The sequence below is a fragment of the Urocampus carinirostris genome, chromosome 18 (assembly GCF_059441175.1).
Source record: "Urocampus carinirostris isolate Australia breed hairy pipefish chromosome 18, RoL_Ucar_1.0, whole genome shotgun sequence".
In the NCBI taxonomy this organism is placed as follows: domain Eukaryota; kingdom Metazoa; phylum Chordata; class Actinopteri; order Syngnathiformes; family Syngnathidae; genus Urocampus; species Urocampus carinirostris.
In genome coordinates, this window is record NC_142366.1 from 6,230,904 (window position 1) to 6,243,105 (window position 12,202).

The following is a 12,202-nucleotide window of genomic DNA, read 5'->3' on the forward strand; positions in this document are numbered from 1 at the left end:
TGTTTTTCTTGTTTTTTCTTAAAAAAACTTCCAAAGTGTTTGGCGCTGCTCATTACTAAATATCAAGCCTCTGAGAATGATTTCAGTCAATCTCAGTGACATGGCAAGAGTGGTTTCGATTAGATCTCTAGTCTCTCATCGAGGAAGTCCAAGTTCATAGTTTTGCTTTCTGTATCTGGTAAATGAGTGTGTCCAGGCGACACTATATGGCGAGTAGGCGTAGTGAAGCAGTGTGCTGAGAGTCGCGAGATATACACAAGTAGATGTAGGTAGTTAACTCCTCAACAGAGCGCATTTCTTTGAAAAAAAGATAACAATTTCCACTTGTCATCATCTAGTCAGAGAGCGATGATGTTTCGTGCACGTCCGCAGGAACGTGCTCGCCGTGGTGACCAAATTCGTGTAAGCACGTCACATGAAACATCAGGCGCTTAAAAGTTCTTGCAAAGTTCATGCATCAGTTCGGTGTTCTTGCAATAAAATGTTATTTTTCAAACAAAGTGGCCTTGTTTTTATGGAAAGCATTGTTTGGATACTGGATTTATCAAAAAATATATTTTTTAAAAAGCACACGAGTGTTTGAAATGCATCCTCCAACAAAAGCTGTTTTTCCAGAAGTTTTCTTGAAAACTACTTTTTTCAAGAAATGTTTAACTGCTGTTTACTAAACAATGGTATTAGCTACAACATTCTTTTTTTCTATGGCTACAAAACTTCAAAAATGAGTTGAAATGGCAAAGAATTGGCTGGCACCAGCTCCCCAGTTTAACAGAAACGTCTGGCATTGATTAACACTTTTGGATTTTCGTATGCTTTTTTTTGTCAGCCGGAGCGACCGACAAAGTTGGTTGGGCATTCGGACTGGGCCTGGAGCGTCTGGCCATGGTTCTATACAACATCCCCGACATCAGATTGTTCTGGAGCCAGGACGAGCGCTTCCTTAAGCAATTCCGCGTAGACGACATTCATCAGGAGATCAACTTCCAGGTAGCAACAGTGCAGCCTTCTTGCTTTTGGACAGGGGAGTCCAACTCGCTTTAGTTTGGAAAAAAATCAATCACGGGGGCCAGACTAGTAGATTATTTATATGTTTCTACTCAAAAAGAGAGAGAGAAAAAGAAAAGGGGGAAAAAAGAGAGAAAAAGAAATACATAAAGAAAGAAAGTACTAGAAAGGAGAAACAGAGAGGGATGAAAGAAAACAAGAGGAAGAAAAGAAAAAGGAAAAAAAGAAAAAGAAAGAAAAGTAAGAGTAAGATAACAAGAGAGAGAAAAAGAGATGAAAGACCAAAAAGAGTGGAGAGATAAAGAGAAAATGAAAAATGGAGGGGAGAGATAAAAAAGAGAAAGAAAGAAAGACAAAGAAGGCAAGCAAGAAAGGGAGATAAAGAAATAGATAGAGTGAGAACAAAAAAGGAAAAACAAAGAGAGTGACAGAAACAAGAAAGTAAGAAAAAAGGAGAAAAATAAATTAAGATAAGGAGAGCAAAATAGAAAGGAGAAATAAAGAAAAAGAGAATGTGAAGAAAAGATTGAAAGGAGTGAAAGAAGGCAAGGAAGAAAGAGAAAAATAAATAGATAACTAAAGAGAGTGAAAGAACAATAAAGGAGAGAAAGAGCAACAGAGAGAAAGAGAATGAAGAAGAGAAAAGGGATACGAGAATGAAAGAGAGAGAGAAAATGAGATGGATACAGTGGGAGAGAGAGAGAAAGAAAGAGATGATAGAGAAAGAGAGCAAGAGAAAGGGAGACAAAGAATTCAAAGAAAAATGGAGGTTACAGAAAGAAGAAAAAACAGAAAGAAGGAAAAAGAAGGCAAAGGGAGAGCAAGAGAGAGAAATAAAGCAAGAAAGAAACAGAGTGAGAGAAAGAGAAAGAGAAGAAACAAATAGAGAAACAGACTAAAAAGAAAATAGGAGAAGAGGAAAGATTAAGATACGGGAGAACAAAAGAGAAAAAATGAAAGATAAATAAAAAAGAAAGAAAAAGAGAAATTGAGCGAAGAGGAGAAAGAAAATGGGAAAGAGAAAGGAGACATAGAGAAAAAGATAGCAAGAGAAAAAAAGATGGAAGGGAGAAAAAATACAAAAGAGAGAGAAAGAAGGCAAGGAATAGAAAATAATAAGATAACAAAAGAGAGGGAGAAAACAAAAATGAGGTAAAAGCAAGAGAGAATGAAATCGAGAAAAAGGATAACAGAGACAGAGAAAGAATGAGAGAAAGTGGATAGAGAATGAAAGCAAGAGAAAGGGAGACAAAGATAAAGAAAAATTGAGGAGAAAAGAAGAATAAAAAACTGAAAGAAGGAAATAAAAGAAGGCAACAAGGAAAGCAAGAGAGATAAAGAAAGAGAGGGAAACACAGAGTGAGAGAACGAGAGAGGGAAAGAGCAGATGGCAAGAAAGAAAAAGAGAGCTCAAAAGAAAGAGCGAAAGAAAAAAGAGAAAGATAATTAAGAGTGAGAAAAGGGGGGAAAAAGGGATGAGTGAGAGAAAGAAAGGGAGTAAAAGATAGACAATGAGAGGAATTAAATCTTGTTCCAATTACTTTGTAAGTGGCACCTGGCTTTGGGAACATCAAGTGGACAAACTGAAAACTGCAGCTTGTTTTTCTCCTGCACTTCTCAGTGTTGTTTCATGGGCCTAATGTGGCCCACGGGCCCAACGTTTGACATCCCTGCCGCAGGATGAAGATAAAGGTGAGCCGGTGGCGATATTGATGGAACATTTTGCAGAGGCGTCCGCGGGGGCCATGGCTCATCTCCTGCCCAATGGCGGTGCACCTCTCCAGGGCGCCACCTCGCCACCTTCCCCTTTTAGCCCATAGGCACTTAATCAACCTTAGCTGATCTCTTTCCATCTTACTGCTACTGTCACTGAGGATGATGATGCAACGTTTGTGTTTGTAGGCGCTGAGCAAGTACCCGCCGCTGCACAACGATATTTCCTTCTGGCTGCCGGAAGCGGGCGAACAAACCTTTCACGCCAACGATTTTTACGAGCTGGTGCGCGGCATCGCCGGAGATCTGGTGGAGGAGGTCACGCTACTCGATGACTTCACCCATCCCACGTGAGCGCGAGCACTGCAGAGAAAGGGGGGGGGGGGACAAATATGGGTGACATTTTGAAAAAATGTCGACATTTGGAGAAGTGTGTGTGTAAATGCACGACAGTAGTGGTTCTTAACTGGTCTGACTTGAGAATAATGTTCCCTCTAATTTTCCACGGGTCTGAGCCTTCACACAAAGTCGGTGAGCAACGCTTGAAACAACAGTGAGCAACAGCGATCCCAAGTGTGGCAACTAAATCATCATCAAACATGTCCAAAACTTGACATCACGTTACATTTTGCTGAGTTTCCGGCAATGCAAAAACGTTTTTCGCTTTCGAATGTATTGACTAATGTACGATTGCAAAGGTTGTACGACCTGCAAACGTCATTTGTTTTTACAATTTTTTCACAAGATTCCATTTCTTTTATTCCTGGTGTCTTTTGTCTCATAACACTAACATTTTGGGGGCTTATTTAGTCGGATGCATGATAGAGAACTGTATTTAATTACATTTTTAGTGGAAGTACAATGATTAACTTGATATAATTGGAAATTATTTGATGCAACACAAACTTTTCCTCTTTTTCCCTGTTTTTTTCTCCTTTTCTTAAAATTCCTTTTAAAAAAATCTCATTGTGTTTATTTTTTCCTAGCTGTTATTTTTTTTTTTTTGCTCTTTTTTCTTCTATTACATTTTTTCTCTTTATTTGCGGGCGGCAGTAGCTCAGGAGGTAGAGCGCTCGTCTTGGGATCAAGGGATCCCAGTTCGAATCCCGGCTCGCCCGTGTTACATGTCAAAGTGTCCTTGGGTAAGACACTGAACCCCTAATACCCCCCAATAAGCAGGTTAGCCTTAGATGGCTGCAAGGCCGCTATTGGGAAATGTGGAGCACATTGTAAAGCGCTTTGGGAAGTCATTGACTTGAAAAGCGCTATATAAATGCAGATCATTTCATTTCATTTTTTCATTTCATTTCATTTCATTTCATTTGCTTCATTCTTTTCTTATGGCTCTCTTTTTCTCTCCTTTTGTTTCATTTTTTTCTCAACTTTTTCATTTTGGTATTTTTTTCTTTTTTGTTTTGTTTCCCCTCCTTCCTTTAAGTCATTTTGTGCACTATTTTACATAATATTTGGTCGTGTAGGGATTAAAGAAGCAGAAACAACCTGAAGAGCCGTTTGGGACCCGAAAGAGACGGTTCTTTTTAGTGAGCCGAGCCGAAAAAGCCGGTTCTCGAAAAACTCTACTGACCTTACTCAACCTCGTTCTACTTGGACATTAACTTCAAAATACCACATTTAGAACACAGCGTCTGGGGAACCCGTACATTTTTACCTTCAGGCACTGTAACTTAATTTGCTTTTTAATTAGCAATTTCGAGCCCTCATTTTTGTGAGCTGGCTAGATTTTCTTGTGCGCGGAAAAGCTCTGGGTAGTGCGCAATTGCACACACACGCAGCTTAGAGGGAACATTGCTTGAGAACCCACCATTCTACTCCGATGACAAGCTGCGACCCAACCAATAAACATTTCCACTTCTCAATTGTATGCAATGAAAAGATTGTGCAGTTTAAAGCAGAGATATTAGCCTACATCACTTACGGTGCCTTTCAAAATAATAGTAGTGCAATGTGACGAACCATAATATCCCTGGTTTTTAGTCTCATCTCATCTCATCTCATTAGCTGTACCGCTTATCCTCAGTAGGGTCGCGGGGGTGCTGGAGCCCATCCCAGCAATCATCGGGTAGTGGGCAGGGGACACCCTGAACTGGTTGCCAGCCAATCGCAGGGCACACAGGGAAAGACAACTCACTCGCTCATTCACACCTAGGGACAATTTGGACTGGACAATCCACCTGAAATGCATGTCTTTGGAATGTGGGAGGAAACCAGAGTGCCCGGAGGAAACCCACGCAAGCACGGGGAGAACATACAAACTCCGCACAGTAAGTCCGGTAGCTGGATTTGAACCCACACAGGAGGTTCCCAAGACCTTAGAACTGTGCCGCACACGCGCTAACCACTGCGCTGCCGTGCTGCCCCTGGTTTTTAGTATATTTTTTTATTGTTACATGCCAAACAAGTTACCAGTAGGTGCAGTAGATGCTCAGAAAGCAAACAAGACCCAGATTTCATAATCCGCACGCTCTGAAGGCTGTGCAATTGGGCAAACAGTTTTAAAGGGTGTGTTCAAAAAAATAGTAGTGTGCCAACCAATCTCTGAGTTCATTAATTTTGGGTAAGAAAAAAACCCAATCAGGTGTGAATTGGGTGGCGCCTATTTAAGGATGATGAAGCCAGCACAGGTTTGAACATGCATTTGGGGAAAATGGGTCGTTCAAGACACTGCTCCGAAGAATGGTGTTCTTTGATCATGTCACGGACCAGAAACAGACACATGACCCAATAGCGCTCGTTTACTCAGCTTTATTAATAAAGAAGGAGAGTAGGGCTTGCTCTCACGATCCGATGGTTGACAGACAAGGGTAGCAGGTGGCTGGAGAGTGGAAGTGGCACTTCCGTGTCGAGCAAGGATGGTCGTAGATTTGCAGGAATACTAGTCGTAAGCCAGGACGGGAGCGCAAGGGCGGTATCGAGTTCGGAAACAAGGTCGGCAACAGGTGTCAGGCAGGTAGCGGGCAAAACAGGTCGGATGTCGGGATGGCTGAACAGGGCAGAATCAGGTCCGGAAACAGGTTGGCAACGGGTATCAGGCAGAGAAAAACAGGGCAGAAAAAGTGTCTGAAAGTGAGAGCTTGCCGAGCTGGGAGCATCGGTTCGCAACAATCTGATACGGTTCTCTTGAAAGCCGGGGGTTTAAAAAGAGTCTCTTAGCCAATCAGCTCTCAGGGCTGTTGGCGCCAATTGGGCAGTCAGAGGTGCCTTGAATCGGCAATCATGACAGATCAAAAAGTTAATTGGAGAGGGAAGAAACAATAAAGAGGTGCAAAAAATTGTTGGCTGTTCAGCTAAAATGATCTCCAATGCCATAAAATGGGTAGAAAAACCAGACACATGGAAGAAAATGGAAGACGACTATTAAAATGGACCGGAGAATAACCAGAATGGCAATGGCTCAGGCAATGATCAGCTCCAGGATGACCAAACCTAGTCTGCAGTGACCTGTAAGTTATGTGACAGTTAGAAGACATCTATGTGAAGCATATTTGTTTTCAAGAATCCCACACAAAGTCCCTCTGTTAAAAAATCGGCAGGGTCAGAAGAGGTTACAATTCACCAAAGAACACATCAACTGGCCTCAAGAAAAATGGAGGAACATTTTGTAGACTGATGAAAGTAAAATTGTCCTTTTTTGGGTCCATGGCCATCAAACCCTGTCTGAGATGAACCCCAAATTCTGAATGCAAACCTCAGGGCACATTGAAGACAGTGAAGCATGGTGGTGCAAGTATCATGGTCTGGGCATGTTTCTGCTACTCTTGTGTCGGGCCCATTTATCGCATTTGGGATCATGGATCAGTTTCTGTAAGTCAATATACTTGAAGAAGTTATGGTGCTTTATGCTTAAGAGGCCATGCCCTTGAAATGGGTGTTATAACATAACAATGACCCCAAACACACAAATGTTATGGAGTGGCCAGCCTAAATCCCAGATCTCAATCCAATCGAGAACTTGTGGGGTGATATCATAAATGCTGTTTATGAAGCAAAACCAAGAAATGTAAATGAATGGTGGAATGTTGTTAAGCAACCATGGGGTGAAATAACAACTGAAAGGTGCCACAAGTTAGTTGAACCTATGCCACACAGATGTGAAGCAGTTATTTTAAAAAAACTGTGGGCATGCAACTAAATATTGGATTGCTAAATCCTACCTTTTTTGGAAATACAAAATAGTTTTGAGTTTGTACAGTCAACAGCAGACAAAGCTATTTTTGAACACACCCAATTTGTACGATTTGCCCAATTGCACAGCCCATTATGATTGCTGGTTCTTTCAGATTCAGATTCAGATTCAGATCTACTTTATTGTCATTCTAGTACACGTGTATACAGAACGAAATGTCGATGGATCTGACTCCCACAGTTTCCCTCAGTGTCCTTCAGTGTACAGATATAAATAAAGCTGTATTGTGTTATTTACCATAGTGCCGATAGTGCAAGAAGAGACGCTAACCAGATGTGCAAGATTCTTGTTTGTTTTCTGAGAATCTAATGCACCAATTGGTAACTTGTTTGGCATGTTACAATAAAAAAATAAACTAAAACCTGAGATATACTGGTTAGTCACATTTCACTGCTATTATTTTGAACAGCACTGTACAAACAACCCCTGTAAACTGTTTTAAAACAGCCATATAGTAAAAGAAAAATTTAGAACATTAATAAAGCCTGTACCTAAACATTGATAATTAATTATGTAGTTAATAGAGATGAATATACTGGTAAAATGCTAAAACTATAACATTTTCAAGCCATTAACTCCAGAACCGCTTCAATGGCAGAGACTGGTACACCTTTTACGTATTTGGCAATTGTTTCTTTGACTCAATTGTTGTCACCGTTTTCCATTTTTCCTTCCCCTAATCACTAACTTTCTTAAGACCCATTCTTACTGGCAGAATAAGGACATAAAACCAACAAAATCACAATAAATTGAGATGTAGCCTCAAATGCGCCAATTGACTGAACAGGTAGAAGAGATTGAAAAAGGCGTTATCGCCGTCGACTGTTTTTTCTCAGCATTTTTGTCGCAGGGCGATTCACTCAAAAGGGGTCCATGACTCACTTTAGGTTCCAACTCACCAGTTGAGAAACCCTGTACTAGAGCAATGGAGTCAAACTCATTTTAGTTTAGGGGCCACATGTAGAAAAAACACTCTCACGGGGGGCATACCAGTAAACAAATGGCATAAACAGGGTGCCTTAGCTGTGGGGCTGGGGATCTTTTGAAGGCTCACAATCTAAATACAATGATGATTCAGGGGAAAAAGATTCAATTATTAAACGATTATTTATTTCCCTCCTTATTTTTTTCAATAACTAAGATTTATTTTTTTGTAGTGTTCATCAGCTGTGTATAAAAATAGTGTTGTAAAAATATCAAAACAACATATTCATTAATTTCCTATCTATCTATCTACAATGGCCCTATCCCTCAAGAGGGGTGACCGACAGCAAGACAAACACATACAATAACAAAGAAAATAAAAGGGAAAAAATAGCAAAAAACACACACAAAAATTTTTGGACCATGGCCAACCCAATTGCCCAAACACCCAAATAAGTTAGGCACCTCGGCACCTAAGTTGGTCATGCTTTTGTCCCTCCAGATTAAATTGATTTCCACTACAGTTTATTTAACTGACAAAAATAGCACACAAATTCAAGTACAAATGACTGAAGTTTTGTTTTCCGCATTTAATTTTTTTCAATGAAATTGTTTCACTGAATATGTGAACTTCGCTGTAAAAGTGTTTAGTTTAGCAGCAAATGTTGCGGTTAAGAGAGAAATCCACGCACCACACGTGATTGCACTCATACTGCCTTAAAATAACATGGTGATAGGTGTTCAGAATCACCTTTGTTATCAGTGGGTGATTTAAGGGTTGCAATCCATTTGGCAAGGTGTTCAGTGTAGAAAGTAATAAATAGAAAAATATAAAGTATTCACCTCTAATAAAAAAGTATTCACATCTAAAATAAAAACTATACACAACCAGGATATGGCACTTGAAACTGTGTTTCAAGACTCTGTTTCCTCATATTAGAGGAAGATCGGGCCTAAAAAAATCCTACTTCACCAAGCCCATGTGTTTTAAAACCTGACCAGCCTGAGCCCGATCAATTAACTTTTTTGAGATTAGTCACTCTCGCTGATTTATTTCAAATGTATCCACCCGTCATTATTCTTTGTTTTTTTTCTTTCTTTGTGTTGCACCGTAAAAGATCTGCGTGATGGATTCAGTCCCCGCCCCCTCGCGCAGCGCTGAGTACACCGCCAAGCGTGTCACCGAGCCCGCAAAGCGTGCTGCGAAAGGGGGACTGAATCCATTGTGCCTGTTCTCCACCATGCGGAAAAAAGGAAAAAGAAACGGAACAATGACGGGTGGACAATTGAAAAAAAAAAAAAAAGTCAGTGAGAGAGAAGCCCGGGCCAATCCCAAAAGGCAGTTTTAAATCTCCGGCCGAGATCAGGCTCAAGCCTAAGATCTTTTCTCGACCTCAAATGTGTCCTGGTTGATAATTCGTGTTAGCAAATACAGCTGCAGTAGGTGGTTGCTTTGCGAGTGTGGCCTTGTTTGATGTGATCTTTTTTGTGCTTCTTTCAGCATTGTCTCACAGGCCGGATTAAATCCGTTGGAGGGCCTAATCTGGCCTGCGGGTTATATATTTGACACCCATGCACTGCAGAGACGTACTGATCTGGGAGTGACAGCAAGTAAATGTATTTAAGCACTAACAAGCCTTTAGCCGCCATGGGCCGACACTTGACACCATAATGGAAGCGAGGTCTACCGTCTCGGAGCTAAAGCACGATCGATCAGATCCTGTTTCAGGAGACGGCGGGCTCTCCATCTCTTACATTGTCGACATCCTGTTGTGGCAGGAAGTCATTAAACAGATTTGTACACCTTTTTCGTGGCCAAATTCAAGCGCTTTTTAAGAACTTTCAAAGCCAATCTTACGGTAACATTAACAGAAGAAATCTAGCGCCGATACAAAGAATGAGGGCCTAAACCCTAGTTTCAAACCCTAACTCTAGCCCCAACCTTATTTTGGGTCCCTAAAATCGGTTTAAAACCCTAATTTGCAGCCTTAATCGTGGCCCTACATCTAGCCCCAGCCCTATCCCTGTTTCAAACTGTAACACTAGCTCTAAACCAATTTTAGAACCCTACAGTCAGTTAAGAATCTTAATATGGAGCTCAAACCCTAGTTCCTAACCCTACACCTAACTCTAGCTGTCACCCTAGCCCCAATCCTATTTTGAAACCCTAAAATCAGTTTAAAACCCTAATTTGTAGCCCAAACCCTAGCTCCTAAACTTAACCCTCGATGTAATACTATCCCTAACCCCCTTTCAAACCGTAAACCTAGCTTTAAACCTTTTATGGAACCCTTCATTCAGTTTTGAACCCTAATGGAGCTCAAATCTTAGCTCCTAATCCTAGCCCTAATCCTTTTTTCAAACTTTAACCCTTAGCTCTAACCCTATTTTGGAACCCTACAATAAGTTAAGTCCCTAATACGGAGCTCAAACCCTAGTACCTAACTGTAACCCTAGCTTTTATGCTATTTTAGAACCCTACATTCAGTTTAGTACCCTAATATGGAGCTCATATCTTAATTCCTTACCATAAGCCTACACCTAACTGTAGCTGTAACCCTCGCCCTAACCCCATTTCAGAACCCTAAATTTCAGTTTCATACTGTTAGGAATTAATTAATAAAATGTACCGTTTACCAAATTGTTCGAATTAGTTATCTGACTCCATTAACCAAACACAACCTATATTCACCTAACAATGCGCGCTCCTTGTTTGATGGGAAAAGATGAACAAGAATAGCCGACATTTTCACACAGGGGCAGATTTAATTTCTTAAATAATTTAGCTAAGTGAACTCAATCGAATATATGACCGAATTAGTGTTGCTCGAGTCTCCGTCAAGCCTCCTCTCTCGATCCTCTGCCTTTCATCCTCGGCCCACGTTTTTTCTGCAAGCTGGTGTGCCAGCTCCTCCCATGGGCGTGCCAATGAAAGACACCACGTGGGGTCCACCCCCTCGCCTCGATGTCTGGAGAAACTCAAAACAACACCAAGCGTTTATCAAAACAATGCCTGACGTCCTTCGTCAGAGTCCTGTTATCAAAATTCCCCAGCCACAACATTCCGAATTTGGAACAGCGTGACCTGAAGCCCACTCAGTGAAAATCTTCATTGCACTCAATAAATGTAACTTGTATTTAATCTTATAAAATCCTTTATAGTAAAATGTATAAAATCCTTCAATACCCTAAGCCTTATTTTTTAACCCAAGCCTCAACCCTTTTTTGAAACCGTAAAGTTAGTTTAAAACCCTAACTGAAGCCCAAACCTTAGCTCCTAATCCTAGCCCAACACTTAAACTTCGAAAAATGGCAACCATTTCAAGTTTTAAAGAGTGCTTCACTTAAAATTCAAGCACTTTTTAAACATTGAAAACACAACATTAAAATAATTTTCAAGGATTTCAAGCAACCGTACTAACCCTGCATTAAAGCACGCCGGCCAAAGCCACAGGTTCCCGAACGGCTCGCTAAAGGTCAAGCGGAGCGTTTAACAAGCAATTAGCGCTTCGAAAATGGCGTGCTGACGCAAATCATGGCACTGAAAATAAACAGCCTCCGCTTTTAGATACCGTGCAAGAAGGGCACCCCACTTGCATCGGGATTGCGTGTGTATTGATCTGTGCGTGCACGCGTGGATAATGGCGCCGTCAATTATTCAACTGGCTCCATACAGTACGTCGACTTGTTGATTGTTGGTGTGTGCAGCCATTGAATAATTGAAGGACGCTGGCGGGAGGAGAGGCATTCAGGAAGACTGAAAGTGGGAGAGAAAAAGCATCCGTCTTGGTTGTGTTTCAGGAGCAGGAGGCGGAGCTTGTGCTTCCGGCTGGTTTACCGCCACATGGAGCGCACGCTAAGCCAACAGGAAGTGCACGCAGTTCACCAGCAGATACAAAAGAGTGCCGAGACGCAGCTGGGAGTCGAGGGACGGTACTGACTGCACCCTGTGGTCCCGCTTTCCACTTTTGCAGATCCATTGAGCAATCCAAAATGTATTTTTTATTTATGTCTTCTAATAAAGCATCTAAAAAATACCAGACCGACTACTACTTTTTTTTAGTATTGTCCTTAAATAGTCCTTGTAGATCAGGGGTCTCCAAGATGGTGCCTGCCGGCACCAGGTAGCCCCCCTAAAAACACCCGAGTAGCACGCAGACAGGTACTGAAAATAGGTCGCAATGATGGGTGATTCTAATAAATTTGATTTCTAACCAATCTCGGGAGTAAAGTGTAGCTTTTCTCATAATTTTTTCAATAAAGGGTAGTGTAACGCATTACAGACGCTGCCCAATCTATGAACGAGTTAGTAAGTTGAATTTGTTCGTCAGTTGCTTTAGTGCTAGTTTTTTTTTC

The 12,202-nt window shown here is 41.2% G+C and overlaps 1 protein-coding gene across 2 annotated transcripts in view; it reads left to right on the forward strand.

The window, feature by feature from the left end:
• fars2 (phenylalanyl-tRNA synthetase 2, mitochondrial) overlaps positions 1–11,886 on the forward strand; it is a 44,563-nt gene extending 32,677 nt beyond the window's left edge. For both annotated transcript variants that reach the window (XM_088322607.1, XM_088322606.1), the window contains exons 8-10: positions 827–987; positions 2,908–3,068; positions 11,648–11,886. In XM_088322607.1, coding sequence (XP_088178733.1) covers positions 827–987; positions 2,908–3,068; positions 11,648–11,786 — 461 coding nt within the window. In that variant the 3' untranslated portion in view covers positions 11,787–11,886. The remainder of the gene's footprint in view (positions 1–826; positions 988–2,907; positions 3,069–11,647) is intronic.
• The last annotated feature ends 316 nt before the right edge of the window (positions 11,887–12,202 follow it).